The sequence below is a fragment of the Brassica rapa genome, chromosome A07, assembly GCF_000309985.2.
Source record: "Brassica rapa cultivar Chiifu-401-42 chromosome A07, CAAS_Brap_v3.01, whole genome shotgun sequence".
NCBI lineage: Eukaryota > Viridiplantae > Streptophyta > Magnoliopsida > Brassicales > Brassicaceae > Brassica > Brassica rapa.
Window position 1 is genome coordinate 20,173,615 of NC_024801.2, and position 14,593 is coordinate 20,188,207.

Below are 14,593 nucleotides of genomic sequence, written 5' to 3' on the forward strand. Positions count from 1 at the left end.
ACTTCTATTGATTATATCAAGTAATAGAGTTTTCACGAAATTTATCAGCATTATTATATATGTCACCTAATGAATAATCAGCGAGCGGTTTATGATTCACTTTAGTCTTTTGTGTTTATTTTCCAACCAACTAATTAATACTAGTATGTTAAGCCTATTTTCAAAAAAAAAAAACTAATATTAATATGTGTAGAAAATTTCAAAGAATTTTTTTTCTCAAAAAAACTAATACAAATATAGAATACACCTTGTTTCAAGTCTATTCAAATATGTAGTTTTTCCTTTTTACAATAGGGTGCTTAATCATTTTTTAGTAATAAATGTGTGTTAAGAACTTTAAATAAGATACCTCTAAATTTTTGTCCTCCAATGCAAGTATCTTATTTTGAGATTCTTAAAAAAAATTAAGCATTGTTTTATTTAAGATAAAATTTATAGGAATATATGTATAAAACCATTTGCAAAACATGGAAGTTTGGAATCTGAATACCATAATCACAAGCAACTAGAGAATCAAAGGAAGCCTGCTTTTATATTAGCATAGGAGGAAGGCAAAGAAACATTTACGGCTCTTTTTGTATAAAGTAGGAGGGCGAAGAACAACATGCATAGTGATGACCATTCCGGGAAGTTCGCCAACGGGAAGCGTTGATTCAGCCAGTGTCCTATTGTTGTCTAGTATCTTCCCGGCATTGATGAGCTTCACATCATTTACAGTCTTAGGAATGTTTTCTGAGTCTATCAAAACAGAGAGAAACACTTGAAAACTTCAGTCCCAACACAACCTTAAGCAGCAAGAAAATTCTAAACAAGGTTACAAAACATCTAAACAGCGAAAAGCAATACACAACTTCGGTCATCAATCTTCTTGCCACAGTATAACCTTTTAATTATCTGTTAAATTCTCAAATTTACAAAGTTCAGTACCTAATAACTTAAGCCAATAAAACGTTCGGTAGACATTAAAACATTACAGAAACAAAGAAAATGATGGAAAGGCAGAAACAAGAACTAAAGAATGTTAGACCAAAAAAAAAGAACTAAAGAATATGAAGTTTTTTTTATACAAGCAAACATAACGATGGAACATATGTTACCTTTAGGCCATCAGCGAATTTAAACTTGAGCTCTATCCAATCTTCACCTGCCATCTCTCTCTATTCCCTCCCACAAAACAACACAAAAATCCCAAATACAAAAAAGTCTTCGCCTTTTCTCTCTGGGGAATATCATCGAACACAAGATGGACCCTTTTTGCCAATTCAACCTAAAAAACGAAAACCCAAATCAAATTTCGTAGAAAACTCCAAGACCCTGTTGCTGAAGAAGGATTCACTGCGAAAAGATACAGACTTTTATCCTCTTCTTGAAGAACAGATCCAATTATAACTGAAGGGTTTTTCGATTTAAGAAAGAATGAAACATAAAGAATATGGAGAAGAAGAAAAGAGAGACGCTTTGGTGTTGCTGAGGAGGAGATCAACCGAGAAGAAGAAGAGGAGTAGTGAATCATCTCTTTGCTCGTTGAGAGAGAGAAAGGAGTTTCAGACTAAACTCTCTCTAATTGTAACACGTGTCCCTTAAGACCCGGCGCTTCCTTCTCCTAATTAAGCGTCGCTGCTTCAGATAATTGTCATTTTTCTTTTTCTTTAATTACAAAATAATCTAAGCACCTCTCCTAAGATCTCGCGTTAATGGTGGTCTAATGCCTTTTTTTTGAGCAAAATGCCTCTACTGCTTTTGCATTAAAAATGTCGCGACAAATCGATATTGTTGTACATTTCATATTTTCTTTTCCTTGATGATTTGATTGCCAAATTTTGCCGTGGGGCCGTTTTCTATGCAGAAGACTGATTGCTCGTTTTTTTTTCAATGGTTAGGAGAAAAACTCAAAAACATATAACCCAATAAGATACAGTTTTCAATGAATTCAGAAGAATCAAATAGTATACTACTTAGTATCGTTTTGCAGCTCTCACTACGGGTATTACTTGAATACATTGAAATTTCAAAGTGGACCATGCGTTATAGAAAGTTCAGCGTAACACAGAAAACAGTTTTTGACTGATTGTGTTAATTGTTCTTTCCAGTATTATTGTTTTCTTCTGTTACACATAAATAGTGCGGCAATATTCGATTTATGACAATGATTGCTAAGCTGAATGGAAACATGATTATAATTTAAATGGCAATAAATATTTAAATAAAGTTGAAATAGTTACCAATTCTTAAAGGCTAATCGTACATATCAAATGAAGAGAAAATAATCGGATAGGTCTATCGGCTGAAATCTATAATAATAATTTAGAGTTTTCTCTAACCTCCTTCCTCCACGTCCTCAAGGAGAGTGGGGCTTTCTTCGCCACGTGTCACCAAACTAGAGCAGTTCTGACTTCTGCACAACTCATTTCACTAATACCACTTATTCGAATTTGGGTTTTTGTTACAAATTCATATTGAACCCAGTTCTTTAGCCCAGTCCCTAGAACATCTTTTAGTAGCCCACCTGGCATTATGTTTGTTCCTGCTTCTTCTCCTTACGTCTGCGACATAGCCGACGGAAATACACAGAAACTTAAAGCGCCGATTGATCTTTGTAACGCCTCACCAATCTTTTAATCCATTCTTTACTCCGAGTTTTTCCTTGATTAATTCACTCCTCCCACTTGAAGAATTCGATCTACCTCTTTGTTTTCCACTGTAACCACCGGCGGAAACTTCTGCTATAAATATCGGATTTTCTTATGATGCACAGTACAACCCAAACGAGATCCAGAAACATACTATTTCCTAGCAACCGATTCTGATGGTGAATTCATACACTCTCCTTGCCGATTTGAGAACCGATGCTCTAACATTGCCGAGGAGGTTTGTCTCCTCAAGTTCTAGGAGGCCAGCGGGGAACTGATTGATGAGAATGTAAGCACCATTTTCCTCCGACTAACCCTTTCCACAAATACATATATTTTGGTTTCTAACGTTTGGTTTTGCTCATTTCGAACAGTCTTTTGTAGTGCCATGTTTACTTAGGATTCACATAACACACCAAATTCGTTGAGCTAGCAGCAACCATCAACCTAATGCCTCACGAGATGTTTAGGTTATGTACGTATGACCAGTTTCTCCTACAACTAATACTAACACTGATTTACGAGGTCTGTCCATTAGATTCTCGAAACTGATGATACCTACCTCTTTTACTATTCTTTGGTTGGTGAAGTGAAGGGCATCAAGACCATTTTCAATGACGTGACACAGAACACAGACCACAGAAAGTATAATGGCATACTTGCAGATTGACAGCTTCGTTTCAACTGCAGTTTTGAACATGTGGCTCAGAATTGACAAGTATGCGTTAATTGAAAATTGACAGGTGATAACCATCCTGGTAACAACATGTAAACACAACTATTGAATTCAAATCCACTACTTTGATAGCCACCAGTGACCACCAACCAAACTTTGGACAACTATTGACAGTTATTGAATTCAACTCCACTACTTGTCTGTTGCACACGTTTGTTTCTGTTTATCTGCAGGGAGGTGATAACCATCCTGGTAACGACATGTCTGGAGCTGGAGCTGTGAAGACTAACCAACCTGAATACATGATGGTCTGATAACTGAATTCATTGAGGGAACAGCTGGGGTAAATAATGTTAGTTGTTGCTGAAGGAGGTGATGTGGACCAACTCTTCCACCTGTTGAACATGTTTTAGCTGGGTCTCCGGATGAGAATGAAACAATTACGGAGGACAAGCGTGAAGGGAAAAAGCCATTTATTATTTTCTATCAGTAGCTGTTCTTTTTTGCCACCTTTAAAACTTTACCTACAAGGAAACATAGTTGGTGCAATGTTAATGAATAATAAAGTTTTTTCACACTGCCTCCCTTAACATCAGATTCTTCTTATAATTCACGGCTTGGTGGCTTTACTAACCTGTTATGGGTTTACACTTTACAATGAAACATGGCTGGTGCAGTGTCTCTATATAAAGTTTTATAGATATCTGCGTTTATACTTGGAATCAATAAACTCACGGTAATCTCATATTGGACAAGGAATGACATTGTTGTTACCAATATTTCACAAATGTGTGACAATATCATTTCATTCCGTGACCGCTTCTTACGATTGCAAGCAACGATTAGAAGCAGCGGCGGATCCATAAATATCTTTTACCCGGCAAAATATATTAACTAATATATAAATAAATTTATTTAAATATATAATTTAATATATATAAAATGAAAAATTCATTATCTATTTTAATTTTTTTATATAAACCGCAATAGTTTTTTAGTTATTATATATTTATCTAGCATGTTTTATATATATATATATATATATATATATATATATATATATATATATATATATATGATATCTATGATGAATCATTTTTAGATTGTTTTAAAAAAAATTCTTACCGAGTAGTTTATAAAATTACAAGTCTTAGTAATTTATTTTAGCAAAATTAATTGTTGCGGTTTAAAAGGCCTGGAGTAAGAATTTTCTTAGCGTTACATACAAATTTTAAAGAAAAAGTGCTGGTACAGACGAGTATTATATATATATATATACGGTACTAATATCATATGGGATGTACGAAAATATAAAAAATAATGAAGTAATACTAATCATCTTAGTAAATAAAGTAAGTGAATCTACTTGATTATTATATATTGATGGACACAAAACTCTACAAATTAAAAAGCATTATCATATAAAATGACTGAACAAACAAAATAAATTAATGGAGGCAAATATATGATTTTGTACGGGGGCAAGAACTATTTTCCTTAATAACATACACTGATTATTTTTGTTTTACTGGGGGCAGCTGCCCCCATTCCACTCAACGTACATCCGCCACTGATTAGAAGTAGGGCCCGGCAAATAATAAGAGAAAACATTACAAAATAATAACATGAACAAATCGAAAATATTCCTACTCATATATAGATTCATAATAACCTGTTTTCCAACCGGTTGATAAATATATCCTCCCAGAACAAAATTCATAACCTTCCCTGCAGCAACACTTTGACTCCTACCATATGGCTAAGAAACCCATACCTTGGAAAAGAGACCACCCATCAGACCTGCAAAATGTTCCCGGGAAAGTATGAGATGCTCCCGTGGTCCACCAAGTCACAGTAGAGTATTCAAAGGTACCCTGCAGAATATTGCTTTCCCCACAACTTAAGACATCTCTGCTTCTAAATAATTTGTGTTAAAACCACTATGGGACCACAGAATCCAGAGCTACGAGGCTGTGGTTATATGCGGACTATGCCACCATCCACCCTACAACAGTGGAAAGAAAAAGTAGATGTACAATTCCCATAGAGTTTTTCGTTTCATGGCTTCACATCTGCATATCATAAATTAAACTTATACTTTACAGTCATATGTGAAAATGACTTTTTGGTTGTTTAAAAGGCTTAACTTAAAACTTTTTTTTTTTTTGAAAACAAAATTAATATAATGTTAACCATATAACAAAATGACTCGGAAGATTCGACGTAACCAGAAGCGAGAAAGAAACACCTATAGAAATAACACATGGTCTGTTCCTATCAATCTGAAATACAGACCAAAAAGAACAAACAACATTATAAACAGAAACACTAAATCATACACATACAAATTGAACACGAATGAGCCACTGAACACTGACACACAAACTACAAAGAAGCCAACAAACCAGGCCAAATACATGGCAAAAGCCAACAACATATGGTCAGACATATATTATTGTATACTGCTACACCTCAAGTAAGGGCACATCACAAAACATATACTCTACTCTAAAAATCATATATACATAAACAATACAAATTCCATACACTGCAAAACTGGATATAGATACTTCGAACAACTAAATATATAGAACTCCGCGCGAAGCGCGGAAAACCACTAGTATTTAAATAAAGTTGAAATAGTTACCAATTCTTAAAGGCTAATCGTACATATCAAAGCACCCTAGTAATTTGATGGGCCATCTCCTATTCTCCTGTCTCTCTAATCTATCATTAGTTAACCTGATATCCCAAAAAGCATCTACGTAATTTGCATTTTACTTACCTAATTTATATATACATCTACGTGTTACATGTTTTCTTTCTTTGAATAAAAGTTTTACACGTTTGTTTGGTCTAAAATAATATCAGTCGTGACTTAATGTTTAACTAAAACGAGCTTGATGATAAAAATGATTTATTCGAGGTTGATTATTTAGTGAACGTACTAGATTTTGCTAAAAAGAAGTTTTTTTTGTATAGAACTCTAGTTTTAGTCTTTTACAGTTCCCATCAAATAGTTTAAGTGAGAATATAATATAATTATTTCTTGTTGGTGTAGTGAATTTTCTAAAGTTTTTCCCCACTATCATTAACATACTTTCTCTATATTCATCTCTTCTTCTCCTTTATCTACCAAAAAAAAAATCTCTTCTTCTCCTTCAAAGACTTAAAATACATACAAACAATCTTACGAAGCATCTGTCCTAGTCATGTAGTGATCATCATCGAATCAAGAATTCAACAAGAGCTGATCAAAGCCATGGCTAGTCCTAGCAACAAAGGCAAAAACATAGCAGAAGGATCCACGTCTGAACAACCGCAGCCGCAGCCGCAGCCGCAGCAACCACAACCACCTCCTAATTCACCAGCGTTAAGCCGGTACGAATCACAGAAACGTCGAGACTGGAACACGTTTTGTCAGTACCTTCGTAACCAGCAGCCACCAGTACACATCTCTCAGTGCAGCTCTAACAACATCCTAGACTTCCTCCAATATCTTGACCAGTTTGGAAAGACAAAGGTTCATGCACATGGATGTGTTTTCTTCGGACAAGTTGAACCAGCAGGACAGTGTAACTGTCCATCAAGCGTGGGGGAGTTTGGATGCTTTAATTGGACGGCTGAGAGCAGCATACGAGGAGAACGGAGGGTTTCCGGAGAGAAACCCATTTGCCGGCGGCGGGATTAGGGTTTTTCTAAGGGAAGTGAGAGATTCACAGGCCAAGGCAAGAGGAGTTCCGTACAAGAAAAGGAAGAAGAAGAGGGGGAATCCTATGAAGAGTCATGATGTTGAAGATGATACTACGGGGACTAGTAGCTCCAACTTGCCATCTTAACAAGCAAAAACTAAAAACATATAAATAAAACAAAAGCTGGGGTTAATTAATGGTAAGCATTTATTTCTCTCTATATTTAATCTCTGTGAATTTGCAATAATTTATCACGTTTATGATCTATTCGCAATTCTACATATCTATTTGAAATAGATCTCGATAGCAAGCTCTTGTTTCATACTTTATTTTCATACATACGTCAAATTATAAGATTAAAGCTATGCTTAAGATCATTCATATTAACATGTTTTCAAATAAGATATTTAATTAAGAACCGGTTCTTAGTTTTTTTAGTTAAAAATTAAGAGACGGGTTCTTATATTCTGCTAAGAACCATATCCTAAGAACCCCCAATAATCATGCTCTTAGGATGGAGTCCTTAGCGGAATATAAAAAACTGTGTCTTGACTTTTAACTAAAAAAACTAAGAACCGGCTCGTAAATATCTTATTTGAAATCTTTCTTCAATTGGTTCAAATCAGATTTATACTCTCTTAAAACTTCTTGCCTCGAGATCCATTTTCAGGATCTACAAGAAAGAAAAAACAGAAGCTATGTATGTTTCTTTAAGAGAAAAGAACAATAAAAAGAATTACACACAAGGCAAAATAAATGGAAATACCAAGAGATCAGCTTCGTCCAATCCAGACTTAATCTCAGAAAGCTTCTCCTTTTTCTCTTCTACAAAAAACAGATAACAATTATTCAAACCTCTACTCTGGTTTTATGGCATCAGTTTTTAATGAACATGAACACTATGCATTATAATATCAAGGAAGAACCATAAAAATGCAGCTACACAGTCATTCTTGAGCTACTAAGGTTTTCATCTTCCATCTCGAAAAAAATACTACGCATCGAGTCTAAGTAATGAGATTACATCATATATATCTGAACATTAACAGATCCAACAGAGGTCGTCCAATGGTAAACAAGTATAAGTCCAAGAAAGATAGAGGATGATAGAGATTTCTGCCTGGTGTTTAAAAAACACATGCTGGTTACCGCAGTCCCAAAGAGTGTATTTTGTTTGATATAAGCTGGGAACTAGAGCCGTGTGTATGGTCCGTTCATCGACAAACAATGTTATGGCTCTAAGCTTAGTTTTTTCAAGATATAGCTTATTCAGATGGGAGTTGTTGACCATCCAGCCAAAGCTAGACAGTTACTTGATACCAGTGATCATCCGGATATTTTATATGTAGTTTTAATATTTTATTATATTTTCATATGTTAAAGAAAGATCTTACTAAATCACTTTTTTTTATTAAAAAAAGAATCCTACTAAAACCCCACCAAAAGTTCCATCAAAATCTTTAAAATTCAGCTAAACTCAACTAAACTCCACCAAATCCAAAATCCTCTATTTTTTTTTCAAATTCTTAATTCAATAAGCCCTCCGAAGACTAAGAGTGCGGGAGGAAGAGAGCTTATAGCGGTCCAGTAGAGTAAACCCTAATATTATATGGGCCATACCTGGATAATTTCTGAATTGACCGGACCAATAAACTCCCAAATATCATGAGTCCAAACAGAAATAAAGAGAGAAGTCTAATTGTTGATCGATAAAAGAAGGACACTTGTCCAGATTTGTCCATATTCGTTTTTTAATTTATAATAACCAGAATAGCTATCTCATATTTGAATCTATTAAAAATTAAGATAACAATCTTTAATTTCACTTGGCTGTTAAAATAAAAAATTTAATGTAATTATTTTCTAATTCTAAACCTATTATCTTCTAATTTTAAGTTTTGTATAATCTAAATGAGAAAAAAATGATTTCAGTGATTACAACTTAGAAATTAATGGCTATTTATAGAAAAGGATCTTTGCAATAGAGAAATTCTCAGCATGACTCATACTATCTCATATACATGTATTAAGTAAAAATCTAGTGTTAATTATAAATATATAAATTCTTAAAACTAAGAAATTAGATTTTTGACTAAACAATATTTTCTGTAGTAACTTAATAAATTCAATTATTTTCAGTAGATCTTTTCAATTTTTGAAATTTGTTACCCTTAATTAGTCAAAATACATAAAGGTAAAATTTCTATTTTTAAGAAACAAAGAGCTAAAAAAAGTTACTCAATTCTGTTTTTTTAAAGATAATTTTTTAGATTTTTCACCTATATCAAATATTTAATGTTTATTCATAAATGTATAAACTTTTAATAAACATTTTATGAATCCAATAATTTATTACTATAAATTAACTAATTTTTATAGAAAATATTAAATAAATATATATTTTAAAAAGAAATAAACAAAAAATATTTTATAAACGAAAAATTGTGTTATATTTTGAATCAGAAAATATAGATCTTCCCGCGAAAAATACAAATTTTCGCGCGAAATACATAACACCCACTAGTATATATATATATGTATTTTGGTAACACATACATCCATCAGCTGAGAAAAGTGGAACGTGTAGACAAAACTCCAAGACGATCTTTTTTTTTCTGTCAGCATAGTCAATCTTTAGAAGCCGTTGCTTGATCTCCTCTGCGCTCATGGATGGAGATGGAGTGAAACGTGTTCGTTCCACAAACCAACCGGGTGAAGTTGATAGGATAAGCCATCTGCCAGATTGCTTGATATTCAAGGTACTCCTGAGTCTTCCGACCAAAGAAGTCGTTAAGACAAGTGCGTTATCCACCAGATGGAACCATATCTGGAAACACGTACCTGGACTTAACTTGGAATACGATGATTTTTCAGAGCACGACTCATTCGTGAGTTTTGTCGATAGCTTTCTGAGTTTCAACAGGGACACATGCTTACATAAGTTTAAGGTAACGTACGATTATTCAGAGGCTGACGAGCCTGAAACTGGTCTTGTCAGGCGCTGGCTCGACACTGTTTCTAGGATGAAAGTCAAAACTCTCGATGTTACGGACGATTCAGCAGAGAGTTGGGAACTTGAGATGACTCCAGCACTCTACACTTGTGGGAGCTTGGTATCCTTGAAGCTCGTTGGACTAACCTTGCCTAGTCCCGACCTTGTTTCTTTACCTTCACTCAAAGATATAAATTTAATCCTTGTTGAGTTTACCGACGAATGGGCACTAGAAAAGTTCATATCACAATGCCCATCTCTCAAAAACTTATGTATTGAGAGGAGTTTCGGTGATGATATACCAATGTTACGTGTGCGTTCTCAATCTCTGTTGACATTTATTCATATTGTTGACAGCGACGAGAGTTTCGATGATGAACGTATACTTGAAATTGATGCCCCTATGCTTGAGTATCTGAAGCTCAGTGATGGTCGAACTGCGAGTTTTAAACTAGAGAATACGGCTTCCCTTGTAGGAGTGCATATAAACACTGCGTTTAACTTGACTTCCACGAGGAGGTTCTGTCCAAATGATGCACAAAAGAGAAATATGATTCAGAATTTTCTCCTCATGATCTCTAGGGTTGATAATATGGTCATCGCCTCGTGTACTCTCGAGGTAACCTATGTCCAAAATCTATTTTAATGAAATTAACTATATGTATTTAGTTGGCCGGTCCTGAAATTTTGGGTCCTTAAACAATTAGTAAAATAATATTTAATTAAAAAGTCTATATGTTATGTATTTGTTAACTCGAAATTTTTTAGAAGCTCAAAGCCAGTGTTTCATTTCGCGATACCCATAACCGACTGTAATCCTAGCTGAACCATCCTGAATTTGAACCCGAGACCTAGCCTGTGAAGTAAATGATCGCATCTAACAGTCTTTCCGTACTTTTTGTTGTTATAGGTCATTTATGAATACTCGAGATATGAACAGTTACCGGTATTTCATAACCTATCTTCCTTGCGTGTCAATTTAGACGGCTACGTCTGGGAAATGTTGCCGGTCTTTCTTGAGAGCTGCCCGAATCTAACAACTCTTGTCCTGGTGAGTATTATATTATCTAGATAATATCTTAAACTTGATATCTTAAAATATGCTAATTAAAAGGTGAAGTATCTTATTTTGGAACATGTGTTTCGTCCACTCGGTTGTATTGTACGTGCAGGGATCTATCCAAAATCACGTCAAGGTGGGAATCACTGTTTCTCCCAGACGTCCGCGTGTCCTGCCATCTCTCAGGTATGTTGAGATAGAAAGGCCATTCAAAGGGGATGCGTTGGAGTTTGGAGATGCAACTAGTGGGTTACTTACTTGTGAACTCACAAAGCCTCAAGAAACTAACCTTACGCTTGGATGATTCCTTAAAGAAAGAAAGATCTTTCATCTTCAACGAACTCCTTCTGATGCCAAGACTCTCTAGCACATGTGAAGTTGTCGTGCTCTCTGATGATCCATCATATCATCAATGAATCAGCATACAAGTTTGTCCTTTGAGTACTTAATTAAGTTTCTGTGAACTATTTGTTTCTTCTTAGTTTTATGATGACATTTTGAAGTGTTGCATTTCGTAAGACATTAATCATATTTATCAGTCAAATCAGTATCATTCATGGCTTTCTTCTTAGTTTATGATGATATTGAAGTGTTGAAGTTTGTAAGAGAATTATATTTTACTTCAGTTATATAGTTACCCTTTTGTTTCTGCAGCATCCAATAGATAAAACGAGAGATTTGAAACATGAGAACTTTTATTTTTATTTATTTTATTAGACCTCCAAGAAAACACTAAACATTTCCAAGAAGATCGGTATAGAGAAGCTGGTTCCATGCATCAGGGAGTCCAGGGAGGCACCAATGGCTACAGTCATTTAACTTACTGCCTCCACCGGCATAGATAGAAGGGTGACCATCCTTTCTCAGCTCCGTCATAGTCGTCACGTCTAGGAGACTCACCGGTTTAGCCATCCCTCGGATCACACTTTTCACTATATCCTCACCTTCGTTTGTGTGGGGGTAATTTGATCCTTCCACTGGTTCCGTCTCTCCCAAGCAACTCTTCCCAGGTTCACCCCAATCAGACCCACTTCAAATTAAGCATGGAAAGGGAAACAATAAGTATTTCAATAAACTAATTAGTTGACTATGATTATTAGAGAGATAGCAATTGTAGACTAACTTTAGATGAACAGGAGAAACGCCTTGATAGAAAACCCTAGTTTTTGAAGGATCAATGTTCTGATCAACCCACTTAGCCCAAGTTGTTAAAGCAATCTTGAAAGCTTCCATTCTATCCATCTCTTTCACTACCTTGTCCCCCACTTGAAAATAGCCCCATCTACATCATATTATCATCATTAGATTAAGATATATGATGTGATTAACTGAATACAAGATCGTTGTTTAATTAGTATTTACGTCTTAGCACGACCAGTGTGACCCCACCAGTGGAAAGTGTTGAAGATGACAACATCTGAACCCAACCATTGGTTTCCGGTACTGATCGAATCCAGTTTCAGTATCCATCCTCTTGTTTTGTCCATTACCAAATCCACCAGGAACCCATTCTTCAGGAAATTTACAGATATTCCGTATTCCTATAAGAAATTTTATGTAATAATGAATTAGTCGTTCTAGTTACACGAATCAAATAACCAGGAATAAACCGGTTGAATTACGTACCGGAATGGTGAACGTAGAGAGGGACTTATCGGGCATGAAATTATAACTAACGTTATGAACGGCCGCGTGAAGCATGCAACTTAGCGACACCCACATATTTTTGCTTAGTGAATCTCCCACAAACAGTATTTTCTTCCCTTTGAATCTCGTCAAGAAATCTTGTCCGTTGAAGCTACCACGTAATATTTCCACAAATACCCAAACGTAAATCAGATTTCAAAAGAAAAAAAAAATCAGATTTCATCCCTATATAATCAGATCTCGTTAGTAATTTTTTTCTCTTTTTATAAACTTTTTAAAATTCAATTAAACTTTTAAATTGTGTTTAATATATTTAATTTGATTAATTAAGGGTTATGGAAAAAATTATACTAACAAGCAACTTAAAGATGATATTATAACAAAAGGACAACCATGTTGTTTTTTTTGTTCCGTTTTGACAAATTTTCCTAATAATTGTCGTCGTCTATAGATTTTTCATAAATTAAAAGTATAATTTGATGATAAAACTGAAAGTGATTATCACCTTGGGATGTCGCATCCGGTCGGTTTCCATCGGTAGTGGAGGTACTTCTTGTCCGGCCGACCAAACTTTTGGCAATCTAGTCCGAGAAACGGACAAGACGATGTTCCATAAAGAGGACCAGAAGATTTGTCATAAATCCAAGTCCCTTCGTAAATGTTACACTTTGATGTCCCATCCTCGTAACCAGTTGCGTTGTAATTAGCATTAGCTTTTACATTGCGATCTGATAAATCAACAAGAAAAATAAGAAGAAGGAGAAGTATGACCTGATGGAAATTCATTTTTTTCTATTAGAAGAGACAATGTAACATGATATTAGTAACGTAGAGTATTTAACTATTTATAATCGTTAGTGCTCGGTATGGCTACTACATAAATAGCCAAATATCTATGTTTTTGGGTAAATAATACCTTTTGTTGAAAACTTTATATTCTCAAAAATTTAAAATTTTAAATATGAAATATACGAGATTTACTGCCTATAGGGGAAGATCCAGTCAATACGATAAATGGAAGTGCAGGCTTACCTCTTAGTTAACAAAAACTGCAACTGTATAGTCAAAGCTTGATTTCATGGTATTCATGTCTTTCAGATATACTCAAATCTAGGTTGGGTAGGGACAACAGCTAAACAAACTTCCATTTAGGGTGTGTAATTTCGTTTCATATGATTAACTGGGAATTTTAACTTACTCAGAGAAACTATTAAAATCGTAGAGCATTTTAATTGAAAAATTCTTTATAGTTATCTCAGAATATGAAAGTAAAAATATATGTTTTTATTGTTGAGTATGTCAAACATGGAAAACTAGAAGTCTTAGTATTTTGGTTGTACTGCTTAAAATCCCGTACATTTCTTTTTGTTTCCATCCTAGTCTTTCACGACACTTCAGGTTTATATCTTTTGTTAGGTCTCGAAGAAAACTTCTTCACTATCTTCCCAGTAGTTCATATAGGAGCTATGGCCATTTCATTCTTTTTTGTTGGTATGATGTTTCATATTCAAATAGCAGAGATTCATGAAAAAGGTATTGCACTATTTATCAGTGGGTGAGATTATTGGACTGATGTTTTGGTGGAAAATGTTTTTCATTTTAGATAATGAAAACATATTCCATTACCATCAACCCAAAGAAATTGTTATTATAATAATTTTAATAATTCTAAGATATCTGTGAAGAGCTCTAATAACATTTTCAGAAGAATTCTCAAAACCAATTGATAAATAACAAAAAAATATTGATGGAGTTCTTAAAGCCATAAGATATTCATTCATGCATAGTTTTTCATATGAGAAACTGTAAGAAATTATTGCTCTTACGATTAAAGAACACATTCAATATTTGTTGGGATAGAAAACGGCAATCTCGAAATCAACGTCCAAGATCGCA

At 34.5% G+C, this 14,593-nt stretch overlaps 2 protein-coding genes and 1 pseudogene across 2 annotated transcripts; 2 read left to right on the top strand and 1 right to left on the bottom strand.

The window, feature by feature from the left end:
• The first annotated feature begins 1,088 nt into the window (after positions 1-1,088).
• Positions 1,089-7,767, top strand: LOC117126919 (annotated as a pseudogene).
• Positions 7,768-7,883: 116 nt separating this feature from the next.
• LOC103831425 (F-box/LRR-repeat protein 13) lies at positions 7,884-11,568 on the top strand. The gene is made up of 3 exons (XM_033276274.1): positions 7,884-10,609; positions 10,901-11,041; positions 11,163-11,568. The coding sequence occupies exons 1-3, from the start codon at positions 9,665-9,667 to the stop codon at positions 11,352-11,354; spliced, it is 1,278 nt and encodes a 425-aa protein (XP_033132165.1). The 5' UTR covers positions 7,884-9,664; the 3' UTR covers positions 11,355-11,568.
• A 156-nt stretch (positions 11,569-11,724) lies between these two features.
• Positions 11,725-13,977, bottom strand: LOC103830518 (protein trichome birefringence-like 42). Its single transcript, XM_009106319.2, has 5 exons — positions 13,203-13,977; positions 12,677-12,848; positions 12,413-12,591; positions 12,174-12,332; positions 11,725-12,080 (listed from the first exon to the last, which is right to left on the bottom strand). The coding sequence occupies exons 1-5, from the start codon at positions 13,481-13,483 to the stop codon at positions 11,783-11,785; spliced, it is 1,089 nt and encodes a 362-aa protein (XP_009104567.1). The 5' UTR covers positions 13,484-13,977; the 3' UTR covers positions 11,725-11,782.
• Between the last annotated feature and the right edge of the window lie 616 nt (positions 13,978-14,593).

Bases quoted from the DNA above. Each gene is read 5' to 3' on its own strand.
- LOC103831425 (XM_033276274.1), top strand. From the start codon at position 9,665: ATGGATGGAGATGGAGTGAAACGTGTTCGTTCCACAAACCAACCGGGT. The intron at 10,610-10,900 runs GTAACCTATGTC...TTGTTGTTATAG, and splicing joins TCGCCTCGTGTACTCTCGAG to GTCATTTATGAATACTCGAG. The intron at 11,042-11,162 runs GTGAGTATTATA...TTGTACGTGCAG, and splicing joins ATCTAACAACTCTTGTCCTG to GGATCTATCCAAAATCACGT.
- LOC103830518 (XM_009106319.2), bottom strand. From the start codon at position 13,483: ATGAATTTCCATCAGGTCATACTTCTCCTTCTTCTTATTTTTCTTGTT. The intron at 12,333-12,412 runs GTAAATACTAAT...AATATGATGTAG, and splicing joins CACACTGGTCGTGCTAAGAC to ATGGGGCTATTTTCAAGTGG. The intron at 12,081-12,173 runs GTTAGTCTACAA...CTTAATTTGAAG, and splicing joins GTTTCTCCTGTTCATCTAAA to TGGGTCTGATTGGGGTGAAC.